The sequence below is a fragment of the Aotus nancymaae genome, unplaced genomic scaffold (assembly GCF_030222135.1).
Source record: "Aotus nancymaae isolate 86718 unplaced genomic scaffold, 86718_ANA_hifiasm-v0.15.2.pri h1tg000002l, whole genome shotgun sequence".
NCBI classification, from domain to species: Eukaryota; Metazoa; Chordata; class Mammalia; order Primates; family Aotidae; genus Aotus; species Aotus nancymaae.
The window spans coordinates 22647496-22663588 of record NW_026988413.1 but is presented as its reverse complement, the minus strand read 5'-3'; the positions used below and the strand labels follow the sequence as shown (position 1 = coordinate 22663588).

The following is a 16093-nucleotide window of genomic DNA, read 5'->3' as shown; positions in this document are numbered from 1 at the left end:
CTTAGTCAACACTGACTTTGGCCCTCACGTGTAGCAGCAACCAAGGGATCCGTGGAATCGAACACAGGCTTACCCTAAAGCTGCGGCTCAGCCTCGGCTGCACACCAGATTCACTTGGAGAGCCTGTACACTCCTGCTGTCCTGGCCACAGCCCAATCAGATCAGCCTCCAGGGCAAGGTCCAGGCATCACCAGCTGTTAAAGCCCCTCAGGGTGACTCAGTGTACAGCCAGGATGAGACCCACAGCCCTAAAGCTAAATGGGTAAAGTGCTGGGGTGATGGGCCCCCAACTTGTAGTTGAGGACTTGTAGAAAAGCCGAGTCCTAACTCCTTTTGCATCACTGACTGGCCTGCTGGATGGGTATCTGGAGAGTGATGGTTGAAAGTGAGACGGAAGGTTGCTATTGTTTTAAAAACACGAAAACAGCCTCAAACTCACAAAAGCACTTTTTATTTGAGGCAAAGAGAAGTCTTGCTGAAAGGATTACAGTTCCAAGCAGTCAAAACTCAGCTGTTAGTGGCATCATTTTGACCTGGCAGATTTTGCTTCTCTTTGGTCAGAAAAGGGTAATCAGGTCATACTTTCCCCAGTGGGGCAAAGAGAAGGGCACAGCAAACTGGAAGAGACTTCTACTCTACGGACGGGCCTCGTCAGACCCAACATCAAGCTGGACACGCTCTCGCTGGCCACTCTGTAAGTTGCTGTCCCACTGCTGAATGACACAGGCTATACTACATTTGCAAGGAAAAAAATGAGGCAGAAAACACAGGTATAGGTCACTTAGGGATGAGCAGGCATCCACAGCTTCAAAACTCTTCATGGAAGGGGTAATCCTTGTGGGAGATAGCGCTGTCAAGAGAAAAGAGAAAACAGTTGCTTTTTGAAGAGATGATTTTGACTCTATCCAACTCCCAATAGAGAAATGATGTGTCTCATTGAAGAAAGAAAATAGAACCTCAGAGGCAAAAAGCTAGGTCTGACTCTGCAGATTACGGTTCTGCAGCTGGGGGAAGGAGACCCCTCTACTGCTACAGTCACCAAGCAGCACACGCGTGAGGGACACCACCCTGCCCACATGCCCGGCACTGTGCCTGGGGTGGCACAGTGTAGGATGGCAACATGATTTCTGCCTCCCAGTAACTCAGTCTAGCTGGCAGGACCAGACAGCATCTTACGATCTTAAACAGTAAGAGAGTGTAGTAATATGACAAGGTAGGCCAGGCACAGTGGCTCACGCCTGTAATCCCAGCGTTTCAGGAGCCTGAAGCGAGAGGATCACTTGAGACTAGGGGTTTGGGACCAGCCTGGGCAACATAGCAAGAGTTCTGTCTTTATAAAAAAATTTAAAAAATTAACCAGGCATGGTGGTACACGCCTATAGCCCCAACTACTTGGGAGGCTGAGATGGGAGGATCGTTTGAGCCCAGGAGGTCAAGGCTGCAGTGAGCCATAATCACACCATTGCATTCCAGCCTGGGTGACAGAGTAAGAGCCCATCTCAAAAAAAAAAAAAAAAAAAGCCAGATGTTAAAAGTCGGTAGTGACTCAATCTGAAAGGACGAGAGAAGCAATGGCAAGTGCTCTGAGGACGGAGGGAACCTCCTTGTATCAGTGGGGGCTGAAGTGAGCCCAATCAATGGTCGGAGATTTGATACTAGAAACAGGGCAGGGAGCACAGGTGCAGGTGTGTCTGCCAAGGCTCACTCACTGTCCACCCAGTAGGGCCAGTGGCTGTGATGGCAACATAACGGCAGGAACGCCAGACAGAAGGCTGGGCAGGGCATGCAAGAACAGAGTTATGTACTCTAAGCTGGGTGCTTAGAGTTTGTAACTCTTACTTAAAGCCATTCAAAAGCTCTCCACGGTCTGCCTTTTTTGTGTACCCAAGGACAGTGACACTGTCATCAGCAAGTCAGGCTCAATAAAGCATTATCTGCCACAGGGAGGGGTGGCATGTGTGTAGTTAGAGAAAACTCCCTAGGAGACTTGGGCACATCAGGGTTAGCCTCTTCCTCCCACTCACCGCTATGCAACAGGATAATCAAACAGAGGTTTCTAGAACAGCGCTGGAGGGCAGAGGAGTCTAACTGTAAAGGGAGCAATGAGAAAATCACCGTGGTTCCTCAGCCCTGAGAGCTTCAATCCACTGTCTGAAGTGGGAGGGGAAAGGAAGACGGATGAATGGACAGATTCTGGAAGGAGAACGAATATAACTTGGTGACTGATTCTTTTCTTCCTTGTCCACCAGATCCAAAAATGATTTTCATGTCTAAGGTTAAATACCATTCACAGAGATGTCTGAAAGGGGCGCTGGCCTGGGGCTGCCTGTGACATGATCTGTTTGTGGCCTATTTTGAGTGCGAGGCCACAGTGTGGCAGCAGCAGGCTCGTCAGTCACACGCATGCCTGATGCAGGGCAGTTATCGTCCACAAGGCAGACTTGGCAAACATCTGCCTGGGGCGGTGGCTGAAGCCACCAGCAGTGCAAACTCCTGGGAGGGAGAGGGGACAGACACTGGAAAGCTGGCAGCCCATCCATCTTAGGGAATGTTCAAATTTTGCTTAGAAGAGGAAGTACTAAAGGAGAGAGTGTGAAAACAGAGAGCTCAGACGAAAATAAGGGTAGCGAGAGAAAAGCAGGGTCTTAGTCTCCAGTGCAAAATGGGAAGTTCCTTCTTGAAACCAGAAAGTGAGTTACAAGCATCACCTAGTTATTGTAATGGTAGGAAAAGAGAGAGAGAGAGAAAAACTCACAGAAAACCTTCCCAGGCAGCTCCTTCAGATTCCAAACTACCATGCAGAGGAACAGAACCAGAGAACGTGTGGCTGGAGGACAAGGTGCCTGCTGCTCAGAGGGCCTGTCTCGCACCCCAGCACCAGGGGCTTCCTACCAAGCCCCTTTCGTGAGGGTCATTAAGACAAAAAGTCACAGGCGAATTCTTCTAGAGTTTGATCCAGGGTCACCTGGTTTCAGATGAACCACTAGGATTTAAAAATTAAATGCCAAAACATGTAATTACTTCAGGTCGGGCCATCAATGCCCCTGGGTGGGAAGAAGATACCGAGAGCGGATCTCCTGGCATCTTCAGCTGATGCAGGTCACGTGGATGAGAAAGCAAGGTAACGTGCAAAGCAAGAACAGCAGTGACAGGAGGACACGGACGCCGAGGCCTGCGGGGATCACTCTTCTGCTCTGCAGCACCTGAGGATCTCCTGGGAACGCTTCTCACGCTGGAACTCACTCACCTCACCAAGGCACAGACCCTCCAGTTCCTGTTGTAGCTAAGTAAGGTGGTCATATCCTGGTTGCTCAGTTCAAAGTCAAAGACCTAAAAAACAAGCAAAAAAAATCCAGTAAGCTCTGCAAATAAAAACAAAAGACAGAATACCGTGCAGGACCCAGGAGATGCCTTCCCTGGTTTTGAGCGGAGAGGAGTTAAGACAAACTTAGAAAAAGCTGATTATATTACTATTCAAGAAATATCCATGCCAGGCTAGATAATATATGGAACAACGGAAACAGTCCTTCCTTTCCAGAACCTCCCAGGGAAATGATACACTTTATTTCATTTCAAAAAACACTACTGAGCACTTCCGTTGTGATAAGCTGCAGTAAGGAATATGATGATGAGTCAGATGTGCCTTTAACTCTGTTTACCAAGCAAACAAAGGGCAGCGGTCTTTCTACAGCTGTAACACAATTAACTAATCACACACTGTATAAGATGCTGAACAGAGCACAGGAAGGGGAGAGGCATTCCAAATGGATTCCAGCTGAGGAACCGAACAACCACAGCCAAAGAGACGGTATCTGACATGGCCTAAGAAGTGTAAGGTTTTGAAAGAGAGGGCAAGAAAGGTACAGTGGGAGAAGAGAACCACCTGCATGAAGGCAGCAGATGGCACAGAACTCAGCTGGCATGGAGGCTGGGAGGGAGGCAGCACTGGGTGAGACCCACGAGAGGCTGACACACACACTCCCAGAGCCAAAGGGCTCTCAGCTTCAGATGATTACAGAATATGCAGAAAGAGAGTCTGCTATAGGCTCTATGATTACGATCACAGAAAAATGTGCAAAGACTATACAGTAAGATGCAAAAATGAAATAACTGGGTTGGCATTTTGAGATTAGTCATTTATATTTTTTTCTAATTCCTTAAAAAATGAAATATGAAACAAAGGATGTGCCTCTGGTGGGATATGCCTTTCCCTCAATGGCCGCTGTTTTGTCACTTTATCTTGTGTGCTCAGAACATCCACTTGTGCCTAAGAAGAAAAACGTCTTCTCTACTAAACAATGAGCTCTGCTCCCCTCTTCAAGGATCACTCCATCCCTGTCTCGTATATGACAGGTGGCATGCATTACGGCCACAGCCTCTGGAGAGTGGATCTGGGCAAAATCAGCTGCTTGCTGTGGAAACAGAGCTGTCCTGCACCTGAGCTGGGGCCTGCCCAAGAGCCCCATGCCCATGGCTGTGATGCACCTGGCACAGATCTTGGATAAAGATGGAGCATCCCTGGCAGAGCCGCTTTGTTCAGTGAGGACAGACGCTCTTGGGCCATCAGGACTCCCCTGAGCTGCTCTCCTTCCAGCATGGCCCCCTCTCAATACTGCAAGGGCAGGCAGGGAGGGAGGTGGCACCAGGTATCCTGAGCTGCTCTGGCTGCCACACTAAGCACTTCACCGGTGCCCTGACACAAGTCTAGGCTCTGCCCATCATCACACGAACTCCTTGCAGAGCTGGTGAGTGGGCTAAGTGGCCCAGAGGGTCCTCTGCAGTCCCTGGACTTAGCACAGCAACATTTCTTGATCACTTACTAAGATATTAAGCACCATGTGAAGCACTTTGATGCATCATTTAATCTTCAGAACAACCCTCAAAATGGGTGTTATTTTATAGACTGGGAAACTGAGGCACAGAGCAGTTATGTGACTTGCTCAAGACCATGCAGCTGGTAACTGACAGAGCTCCAGTGCAGAGCAGGTCCAGGCAGGGTCACCCATGAGCCAGATACTCTCCAGGTGACGTCTCGGTGTGGCTGAAGGGCCTGAGCCAAGGTGTAGGTGTGCACGTGCATAGCTTTGGGCCCTGGAGGCACAAGGCCTGCCCCGCACACTGCTCCACCCATGAGGTGTCTGTCTCAATCCATGGCTTGCTCACCACAGCTCCCTGGCCTCAGAGGACAGGATGATGGGGCTCTCACAGATGACACTCCAGGGACAGGATGAGAGGCCTTTCCCATCCCCTACTCCACTGAGGAGGGCCAGGCCTGACCAGCCAAGATCGTACCTTAAAGTTCTCAGCAATGCGTTCTGGTGTCACAGACTTGGGGATCACCACCAAGTTCCTCTGCATGGGGAACCGGATCAGCACCTGTGAACCCAGGGAGACGATGAGTGTGTGTGCGCACGCCAGGCACTTGCACCATCATCTCAGTCCCTCACACACACAACCCACAGGACATGCTAGAACTCCACGGGTGAGAAGAGAGAGGCTCCGAGATGTCAGGTCACAGCTAGCAACAGGCAGGCGTTGCAATCAGGTCCAGATCTGACTCCAGAGTCCTGCGCTAGCCCCTGTGCCACACGTTTCAGTGTCTCAGGCAATCATGAGACCACAGTGAGGTCCTCCACTGGCTAGGAACGCCTCCCACTCAGGAGAAAGAACATTCCCTGCACGACTGATAAGAGCTCGCACATTTGTACAGAGATGAGCTTCCACATCAATGAACGAGTGCTGTTTCTCACGGCAGTCACCCTCGGGGTGGTGGGGGCAGGCACTATTACTCTAAGAGCCCAGGGCAGGGTTTCTAAAGCCCCCATCTGTGCCCTTTCCACTCTGCACTTGAGGACCCCAAACCACCCTTCCTGTGAGGGTGTAACGGGGCTCAGTCACTTCTCCCTCTTGGCTAATGGGACCATCAGGAATGCAGGGAGTTCTGGACAGTCACAACACCTGAAGTGGCTGTACCTGGGCTGTAGTTTTATTGTGCTTGTCTGCGATCGCCTTGATCCTGGGATCCTCCAGGAGGGAAGGGTCCTCAGGCTTGGCCCTGAGGATAGAAAGCCGGTCCAGGTCACACCATCATGGCCGCCACTCATGGCAGCCAGAAACCCCAATCCTAATCCTCTCGTTAACCTCAGAAGGCAGCCACCAGCCTCCTCCTCAGAGCTGGGTTAAGAACCCACAACCCTTTGGAAAAAGAGTACGTGTCCTACTAGAAACTCCAACCCTTCCAGGAAAAGCAGCAAGAGGCTTTGCAGATCAGCCCCAGAAACATCTTCCTTGAGGCTGAATTGTTCTTTTTAGTCATTTCTAATCTTCACCAAGTGACACGGAGCATGAGGCTGTGGGAAGCTCACCAGGGCCTGTCGGGAGAGCCGAGGGGGCTGTAGGCGGTCACCACGATGCCTTTGGACTGGCAGTACTGGATTAACTTCTCCTGAGTGAGGTACGGGTGGCACTCAATCTGCAAATGCGAACACAAGAGCTGAGGGGAGCACTGCACACTGATGTGACACAGATGAAGGTTCCTATGCTAAAGTCCCTCCTCAACCCATAGAGAACTCTATGTATAACACACACCCTATTTCCCAGATAAGCTGTGACAACTTCCTACAGTTCCCTGGTAGTATCCTTGATGTTATTCTATTATTACTATCATCTTATTATAGATGTTTTCATGGGCCCTAGAGGCTTTTCCTGGCTTTAGTCACTTATCACAGGTCTGAGGATCTCAATGGTTGCCTCTTCGTCTGTCAGACCCCAAATTGTCATAAGCCAGGCTCAAACCCTTTCTCTCCTGTAAGTTTCCTCTCCCAGATGTGCTGTGTCATGCTGAATCGTAACTCAGGACTCTGCCAATGCCCAGGAACTGCCCCCTGGCCACTCGCTGGGTGAGGTGGACGAGAAGTCCCTATCAGCATTGGACAGTAAAACAGCATTGCTGCAGTGCTGGTGTCCCTGGGGGATGGTTACCTGGTTAACTGCAGGCTTATACTTCAAGCCAGGCTTGTTTAAGATCCTCTCCACCTGGAGATGGTTGAAGTTGGAGATACCAATAGCTTTCACCAGCCCTTCATCCACCAGCTCTTCCATAGCCTACAGAGAAAAAGAGTGTCTGTGTGGTGCAGAAACGAGCCCAGAAAGGACAGGATCAGAAATGTCTTTTGTGCCAGTTTAACAGGTCCTGCTCTCACTCCTCAGTGCCCGCAAATTAGACCTTTTAGAAGCCAAGAGACAGTGAGACGAAAGCCAGGCTGGCTTCAATGAGATAAGAGCAAACAACAGTGACAGAATAACAAAATGCAATGTGAGGAATGACAGGCAGATTGCTGCTAAGGGGAACAGGAAGCCAGTCATGAAAACAAGGTCTGACCAGGGACTGTCTTACCGCCCACGTGTCCAGAATGTTGGTGTCACTGGGAATCACGTTGCCCGACTCATCCAATGGGAAAAATTCCTTCCCAGGCTGTCATTGCAATAAAAAACAAATGAACGAAACAATCAGTAATAGTCCTACAGACCTGGAGGGGAAGCTGGCATCTGAAACAATTCTAAACCGCCACAGCTGGCTAGGGTCGATCTGGGTGCCAGCATGAAAAGGTGATAGGCGGAGAGCCAACACTATCAAACAGGCTGGAGCTGAGACTGTCAGATGGAGACATAGACACTACTTGGCCACAGAGATTAGCTCTGCCACTGACTGCAATGTGATGGATACAGGAAGGACTCATGGGGCCCAAGGCCTGGAGGGTCACTGGCCTATAAAACTACCACCTGGCCCAGCCTCCCCGGCTTATCCCTAAAATCAAAAGATAAAAGTCAAGTCCCTTCAGCCCTGACAAGCTGTGGTGCAATAAAACAGGGCTATAAGATAAAGCTAAACCCACACTCTGGACCTGGCTGACAGCAGAAAACTGAGGCAGTGGCTAGAAAAAAAACAAAAGATGTAGTAACTCTCAAGTTCTTCTTGTGCAAAGAACCAGACTGCCAACAAATATTTACCAGGCTGCCACGGGATAGGGTATGTGTGCAGAATGTGGGTAGGGACTCACGTGTGGGGGGTATGTGTGAACGTGCCTGGAGGGGAGGACCAGGGCTGACCATGCCTCATGGTACACTACAGACAGTAGCCATGTTTGCTGACATAGTTTTAAATTACACAACTACCAACTGACAAAAGAGCAGTGCTCCTCAAACTTGGAAGAAGTGTGCCTGTGAGTCACCAGTGGTACGGATTCAAATGGCCTGGGTGGGGCCCAAGACTGAGACCTTCTAAGAAGGTCCCAGGTGATGCCAGTGCTGCTGGTCCACTGGTTATACCTTGGGCAGCAAGAACAGAAAGTCACCCACACATAACCTGCTAAGGGAGCTCAAAACACAGCACAGGTTGTGCCAGGGACCTGGTCTGCACCAGGCATTCCATACCTTAAAGCCAGTTGGCCAGTGAATAAGGTAGAGGTCCAGGTAGTCCAGCTTCAGGTCGCTGAGCGTCTTCAGGCAGGCTCCTTTCACCAGGCCCTTCTCATGGTACGTGCACCACAGCTAAAGCCAGTGAGAGAGCACATGTCATCTTTGCCAGCCACAAGGCAGCTTCCTGGCTGGGAAGACAGAGCAGTCTCCTCTCTCCAAAACCCATTTGTTTCACCATGATGCTGTGAATGCTTGTGAGTGCATTTCCATTGTGTACTGGATCCTAACTTTCCGAAGGCAGGCAGGATTGACCAGGTCACAGAGACCTCTCCCAAGGACCAAACAGAGGACACAAAATGGAATGGACAGAGTGGCCAGCCTGCCCTAGGCCTAAGCATGAACTCTCAGGGCAACTTTCCCCCAGGGCTAGTGTTTGTGGAGCCAGCCCCATCCTCCTGCCCCACGTCCTTTGTGCATCAGTATCTCAGGTCAAAGACAGTGACAATTCAGTTTGCAGATGGGAACCAAGTTCCATCCTTGAAAGCAACTCCCTGGAGAGAGAGGGCCAACCCGCAACCTCAACCTCATCAGCACGGGGTTCTAAGCAATAGGCCCAGAAGGAATGACCGTCCAACAGAGAGCCAAGGATGGGCAAGCTCTGGAGCCCTGTATGACACATTTCCCCTGGACGAATCGCCCGTCAGTGAAAAGTGTAGCTGTGCTGAGTGTGGACTTGGCTTCAGGCTGATGCACCAACGGACGATGGGACCGAGAGCCCCTGCCAGCCCCACCGTGGAATGGTACCTTGCTGACGATGAAGAGCTCCTCACGCTTCACCACCTGCTCCCTGAGCTTCTCCTGAATGGCTACCCCCACCTCATTCTCATTGTGGTACACGTGGGCACAGTCGATGTGGCGGTACCCAACGTCGATGGCCACCTTCACAGCCTCGGTCACCTGGCCTGGAGGGGACTGAAAGGAGAAGGAACGTGAACCCTGCAGAACACAGTTTGCACAGCAGGGAGGAGGGGCGGTGGCAGCCGCGGATCCTTGCTGACCAGCCTGTCGCTTTGTTCAGCAAAGACAGACCAGGGTGCACTTCCGCAGCAGCATTCTGGACTACCAACCTCTGACGCGGGGGATCGAGGTGAAAGGCCACAGTACTGCCCTGTAGAATCTGACAGCCACTTAAGCGCAGGTCAGATCACTTTTAAAAGATATGCTGAAGCCATCTCATTTCCTTGCTTCTTCACATCCACTGATTTGCAAGCCACTGTGTTAAAAACATTTCCCCACTCTCTGTATGCTGAGATAGTAAGGGAAACCATTTCCTTCAAAAACCTCAACACAGTTCAAAAACAGCTGTCCTATGAACCCCAATTCCCACCTGGCTCCCCAGGTCAGCCAGCGAATGCCTGCCCCTTATGTTCTTCTCATGCATGGCTTCCAATACTGGCAATCGCTTGTTTTTAAGCATTCTGGGAGATTATCATGAAGTCAGGAACATCACTGATGTTGATTCAAAGGCCCATGTGTCCATTCTCACTGTATAAGGATCTGTTTCAAGAGGTGGGGAAAGGGGAGTTGGCCCTCAGAGATATTAGCAGACAGAAATGAGTTAAAGGGGAACGGGGGGCAATGCAGATCATGGAAGATCATCAAATGGTTAGTGGTCGGCCCAGCAAAATGACTGAATGGGTGTCCATGGCCAAGCCACCAGACCATCTGAGTGACCAGAACAGCTGAGGGAAGCCTGGCTACTGAGGAGGAGGAGGAAGTGCCTGCATGGCATCGCGCTTCACTGGCACCCAGACAGACTGCATGGACATATACCCCCAACTTCCACTATCCTACTACGATCACAGAGCTGAGCAATAAACATGTGCAGTGGACTGCTGACTGAACAGAGCGCATTCCTTTGGAGAGCTGGGGTAGAAACAAATGAAAGGAAAACCCCCTCAGGGCCACAGCAGCTGCAGACATCTGTGTTTTGACATCAGCTATTTTCAACAGGCGTTGGGGAAGAAAAGGGCCCAGTTGAACAAGCCCATGACCACAGCCTGTTAGCATGGAGCTCACTCCCCACCTCAGAGGGGCCAGCCAGGAGGGACGGGGATGCTAATCAAAGCTGTGGGTTAAGAGGGGGCCTTCAGAGGACCTGGCGACCTATTTCCCTGGAGGACCTCAAAAGCTGCCCTTGCAGCCTTCCCCACTCTGCACGGTTGAAGGAACAGAGCAGATAATCACAGAATATACAGAAAGAATGCCTTACCACAGGTTCTGAGTGGTGTCCAGGGATAGCCATCACTGATGAGAGCAGGGAGAGCAGAGGACATCCCTCCCCCCGAGAGAACAACTGGGGCCCAGGGGGCAAACTGTCTGCCCAGGACGCACTGAACATTCTCCAGGCTTAATAGCACCTTGACTGGTTTTTCTCTGAGGAGCTGCTGCTGCATATACTATACTGTGCCTGCCCGACCCCTCGAAGCCTGGGACAGAGGGGAAGGCACACTCCGCAGGCTTGGCCTAGTCATGCACCACCTGCCACACGACCGGTGCAGGGGCAGGTATATGACTCAACTCAGGCCATGAAACTCAATCTCTGCACTTGAATTGAAGCCACTGAAACCAGCCCTGGTTCTGCTGGGGTCACTGAGCTAGGAGAATGTGAGCCCAGAGCTGCTGGAGGGGCGCAGAGGGACACGGAGGGAGACCGAATCCTGGTGACATCATTCAGAACCATGAGTCTCAGACACCTGACATCAGCAGCTGTTGTTTGGGAAGTCAATGAATCCCCGCCCCAAACATCTTTTCTTTCCTGCTTAAGATTAAAGTGGTTTTTCAGTTATCTGGAACCAAAAGAGCACACACTAGGACAATCAAGGTTGCCAAACAGTTGGCACGAAATGAAAAAAAAATTTGTGTGATATTTTTAGAGAAAGTGAAGGACAGCAATGACTGCAAGAGGTCATGAAGAAGCTGCTACTGATCGCTCCTCGGACAATGTGCCAATTAGCTGGAAACATGCTGGAGACATGCGTGCTGGGAGACTGATCAAAGTGCTCGAGAGAAAAAGAAAGTCACCTCTGCAATGAAAGTGTATGAGGATCCACAACCACATTCAATGCTAATTATCTCAACGCAGAGCCCTTCCCTGAGAGAGACTAATTTGCCTTATGAAAAACGAAGCAGCCAACTTAAACTCTGGTTTAGAAACCATTCACTAAACTTGGGAATGCCAACGCATGACAGTATCTCCCCATTCCATGTCACAGAGAGAAAATGCCAACAGAGGGAGGGGTCCAGACCATGAAAACATACTGAGTGTGTCCAGGCACACCCATCACTATGAGAGCTATAGAAACGCAGTATACGAAACACTGAAATTATAACTCCATCATATAAATCCTACATGTTTCTAACTCAATCCTGCCACTAATCTGCCTTTGATGGGCAAAGCCACGCATGCCCATTCCTCCTAGACCTCTGGCCCTGCAAAGCTCATTAGGTAGTGATTTTGCAATGTTCTGGGCTGACAGCACCAAGCGATGGCAGTGAGAAGCCTCTGCCCTTGAGTCCTCCACCCACTCTTCAAGACAGGGGTCCTACTTCCTCCTTTGATAACACCAGCCAGCTAACACCAACTCTGAGACATTGGTAACTAAAATCAGTGTCTCTCTCCTATACAGATACACACAACACCCCTTTTAAAACCTAATCCTCTTCCCTTTTGCTTACAGGTCTTGCTAGTTACTTCAAGATATCCCTCCCTCTCTTCCCTCTGCAAGTCAAAAAGCAATCCATGGCTCCAGATAGGAAGATAGTCATAGGACAGCGTTTATGGTAAAGCCGAAGTATCTCAGAGACTGGATACTTTGCAATATGAACCACAGGGATCTCTGGAAAGAGGGAACTCTTTTTTTGTTTTTTTTTTTTTTTTTGAGACAGAGTCTTGCTCTGTCGCCAGGCTGGAGTGCTGTAGCGCAATCTTGGCTCACTGCAACCTCTGCCTCCTGGGTTCAAGCGATTCTTCCGCCTAGCCTCCAGAGTAGCTGGGACCACAGGCGTGTGCCACCACACCCAGCTAATTTTTGTATTTTTAGTAGAGACGGGGTTTCGCCATGTTGGCCAGGATGGTCTTGATCTCTTGACCTCGTGATTGGCCCGCCTCGGCCTCCCAAAGTGTGGAGATTACAGGCGTGAGCCACTGCGCCCGGCCAGAATTCTTTCTGTTGTACTTCTTTGAAATGTTCTCTAGTTAGCAGGTGTTACTACTGAAATGAAAGGGTGGAGGGAAAGGAAACTTCACTTTGGGAAAAGAAACTGTCCTGGGTAGGAAGCATGAGAATAGTGTGCTGGCGATAATCCTGGAGCAAAGAACAGGAAACCATCACTCAGAATCAGATTTGGCAACCGAGATTAACTTCTCTTGTTCTATTTAAATCAGTTTGTCCCAAATTCCAAGGCACTGCTGTTACTAACTAGTTGAGATGTGGATGGACCAGGACTGACCCTGCAGGGGCAGGATTTATTTAAATGTCTTTGGTCTTGAAGAGGAGGAGATGGGGGCTTTAGAGAGACCAGGGAAGTGAACAGTAAACCCAGCTTCTGTGTTACCTCCCTGCCCGCAGAGCCTAAACCCTCACCCCTCACCCCATCCAAGGATCTTGGGCCATCACAAGCCTGCCCCACTTGGGAAGGTGGAGCAAGTCTTTCCTGGCACATTTTCTTCTACCTCATGCATTCTCAACGTGGATGCTAGTGTCCCCAAAGAGATAAAAATTAGTTCTTCGGGGCCAAAAAACCCTTAGCTTACAGAATGGCCTGTGACCCTCTAGAAGGCTACTGGCCATAAGCAGAAGTCCAATATTATCTGTGATATTATAATTTTATTGTGGGGCCAATTGGGGAAAAAAAGTCACACAAGGCTCCTAGGTGGGAGGGAGGCAGCGATCATGGCAAAAAGATGCAGAAACACAGTTGAATCTCCAGCCCTAGGAATATTCTGCGAGTGTACATAGGAGACTTACAATGACTATTGACTTCCAACAATTTTTCAACTAGATTAAAAACATTATCAGTAACAAGACACTGGCTGGCACCAGACGTCATCTCTGTTTTAAAGGCTTCCTGGCTTTACAGTGCTATGGTGGGCTTGTTTTTTGTTGTTGTTGTTTTTGAGACGGAGCTTTTTTTGCTCTTGTTGCCCAGGCTGGAGTGCAGTGTCGCTGTCGAGCTCACTGCAGACTCCACCTCCCAGATTCAAGCGATTCTCTTGTCTCAGCCTCCGGAGTAGCTGAGATTACAGGCACGTGCCACCACACCCAGCTAATCTTTGTATTTTTGGTAGACAGTTTTCACTGTGTTGGCCAGGCTGGTCTCGAAAGCCTGACCTCATGTGATCTGCCCGCCTTGGCTTCCCAAATGCTGGGATTACATTACGTTGGTACCTGGCCATTGGACTTGTTTGCTACCCAATGCAGAAGGCAAGCCTGCCAGAAAGAAACCCTGTCCAAGCCACATGGTCTGCAGCAGAGATGGTCTTCCACCTGCCTGAAACCCTCACCTTTGGAGAGAAGGGAGTTTGAGGACTTGCAAGAGTAGAGACTACCAGAGCCCTGCTGAGGTCTGAAAGATACAACACAGCCGCTACAGCATGGAAAGACCCAGGAGAACAAGGAACTGCACCTGCTTGCCGGGCCTCCTCCAGCTGTCACAAAGACAAGCAAAGGACCACATCTTTTGTCATGCATCTATGAAAGAATAGGCACAAGGAAAAGGTTTTAAGTCATTAAAAAAAAAAAAAAAAGTAGTTGACTCTCCAAGTCCATCCTTATACCCTCGGCGCTGCGCCTTGGAAACAGCTGGGTCCGGGCAAACTCGCACCACCTAATTTAATTCTCTGCCCTCTACGGGTTCAACTTGAGATGCTTATTCCTGAGGGAGGGCAAGAACGGAAACGATTGAGACAAACTATTTGCAAGTAAGGCAATGGAGCCACAGGTGCCTCGAGGGTAAGGAGGCTGGGGCTGCGCTCCCACATCTCGCCCAGGGCTCCACGTCCCAGTCTGCGCCAGAGATCCACCGGTCTGGGAAGCCCGTTTTCCCCGCTTCCCTTTAGCTTTGTGCCGCTTGGGGCGCCCGCTCGGATTCCAAACGAGGACTGGGGAGCCGCCCACCAAGGGTCGCCCGCAGTGGGGCGGGGGCTCCCGTGTGCTGCTCCCAAAGCCGACTCGCAGGATGCCCGCCCTGACGCGTAGGGCCAGCCCCGGGAGCCCAGGTCCCCGGACGCCGCAGGCCCGACCCGAGCAGGCTGGGGACCCTGCAAGCCAGCGCGCGCCTCCCAGCAGGCCGGGCGGCTGCGGCGGGGGCCGCTCAGGGTCACTCCGGGTCCCTCCCCGACACAGGCCGCGCAGGGACTGCGAGGCAAGCCCCAGGTCCGCGCCTCCCGAGCACCTACCTTCCAGGTGCCTAGCCCGAGGATGGGCATCTTGGCGCCGTTGTTGAGCACGAGGTGGCTAGCCATTGCTGCTACTGCGCTCCCCAGACCCCCGCCCGGAACCGTACGGCCGCAGCCGCGGCGCGTACCTTTAAATAGCCCGTGCGCCCGGCAGAAAGGGCGCCTGCGATTGGCGCTCCGCTACGCGAGGAGCCTTCTGATTGGTCGCGCCAGAGGGGCCGCCGCAGCCTTCCCCAGGGGTCGGTGGGGATGCTTCTTCCGCCAGGTCCTAGTGGCACCGGATTCTTTCCGCCCCAACGGTTTACCCGCGCCCCGCGTGGCAGAAGAGAGTTCGCCAGCTGCTATATCTTGTGGAAAAGCGAATGCTTTAGCAAAAATAACGGGCATCCTATAAATACATAGACTGGAAAGAAGTTTTGGTTTTATTTAAGAGCCCAGAAGAATACCTTTGTCTATTGTCCAACCCCAGTTTGATGCTCTTTGGGAATTTGACGAATACCCTGTCCTTAATGGATGTGAATCATACTGACTACACGTGTAGTTTACCGCACTTTGTTCTTAGACAAGGTGTATGCCAGAAAAATGGCTTGCAATCTTTTTGCAAAGCACCTTCACAAAATACGGGTTTGCCCAGCCTTTTTGTAGCCTCCTAGAGCTATCTTTGCACCCCACTCTACGTGTTGACTGTGTCTGTGCATACTGGTTGTGGTTCAGCAAGCCTTCCATCAAAAGCCAGCATCCTTTGATGCTCTTGAGGTTAGAAAGCCTTAAAGAGCTTGATCCAGAACACTCAGAAGAATTTGGAAAGTAAGACTATGCAGAATCAGTAAGACAAATTCCATCAGTCTATAGAAAGTGAGACTCTATCAAAGCAGTAAGTTCCAGTACAGTAACTTAGCAAAACTCTCTAGAAGAAGAAAAGTGAATAGGCGGAAACCCACAGAAGAAAAAGTTAACTCTAATGTTGTAGCTTCCAGTATTTCAAATTAGAAGGCACAAAATAATAAATTGATCAGTCCTAATTGGTAGGTAGAAAAACACACTTTTCCAAGATAGCCTAAGAAAAGTCACTTGAAAAGCCTTGAAGACAATTGTTTTCTTTCCAACAACCTCTCTTCATCATACTCTACCTCACCCCAACTGCTCTTTCTGCTCCATCACCCTCCAATCTGTCCCCTAATTATGCAAGATTGGGAATTCCATCTGCCTGATAAT

The 16093-nt window shown here is 50.4% G+C and overlaps 1 protein-coding gene across 1 annotated transcript; it reads right to left on the bottom strand.

The window, feature by feature from the left end:
* Positions 1-435: 435 nt before the first annotated feature.
* On the bottom strand, positions 436-15000 carry AKR1B1 (aldo-keto reductase family 1 member B). The gene is made up of 10 exons (XM_012465765.3): positions 14879-15000; positions 9223-9390; positions 8434-8550; positions 7397-7474; positions 6982-7104; positions 6366-6472; positions 5974-6055; positions 5293-5376; positions 3248-3330; positions 436-850 (listed from the first exon to the last, which is right to left on the bottom strand). The coding sequence occupies exons 1-10, from the start codon at positions 14942-14944 to the stop codon at positions 808-810; spliced, it is 951 nt and encodes a 316-aa protein (XP_012321188.2). The 5' UTR covers positions 14945-15000; the 3' UTR covers positions 436-807.
* Positions 15001-16093: the final 1093 nt, after the last annotated feature.

Coding starts and splice junctions, on each gene's coding strand:
- AKR1B1 (XM_012465765.3), bottom strand. CDS start 14,944: ATGGCTAGCCACCTCGTGCTCAACAACGGCGCCAAGATGCCCATCCTC. Junction 7,475..8,433: donor ACTGGCCAACTGGCTTTAAG/GTATGGAATGCC, acceptor TTGCAATGACAG/CCTGGGAAGGAATTTTTCCC. Junction 6,473..6,981: donor ATAAGCCTGCAGTTAACCAG/GTAACCATCCCC, acceptor TCGCATTTGCAG/ATTGAGTGCCACCCGTACCT.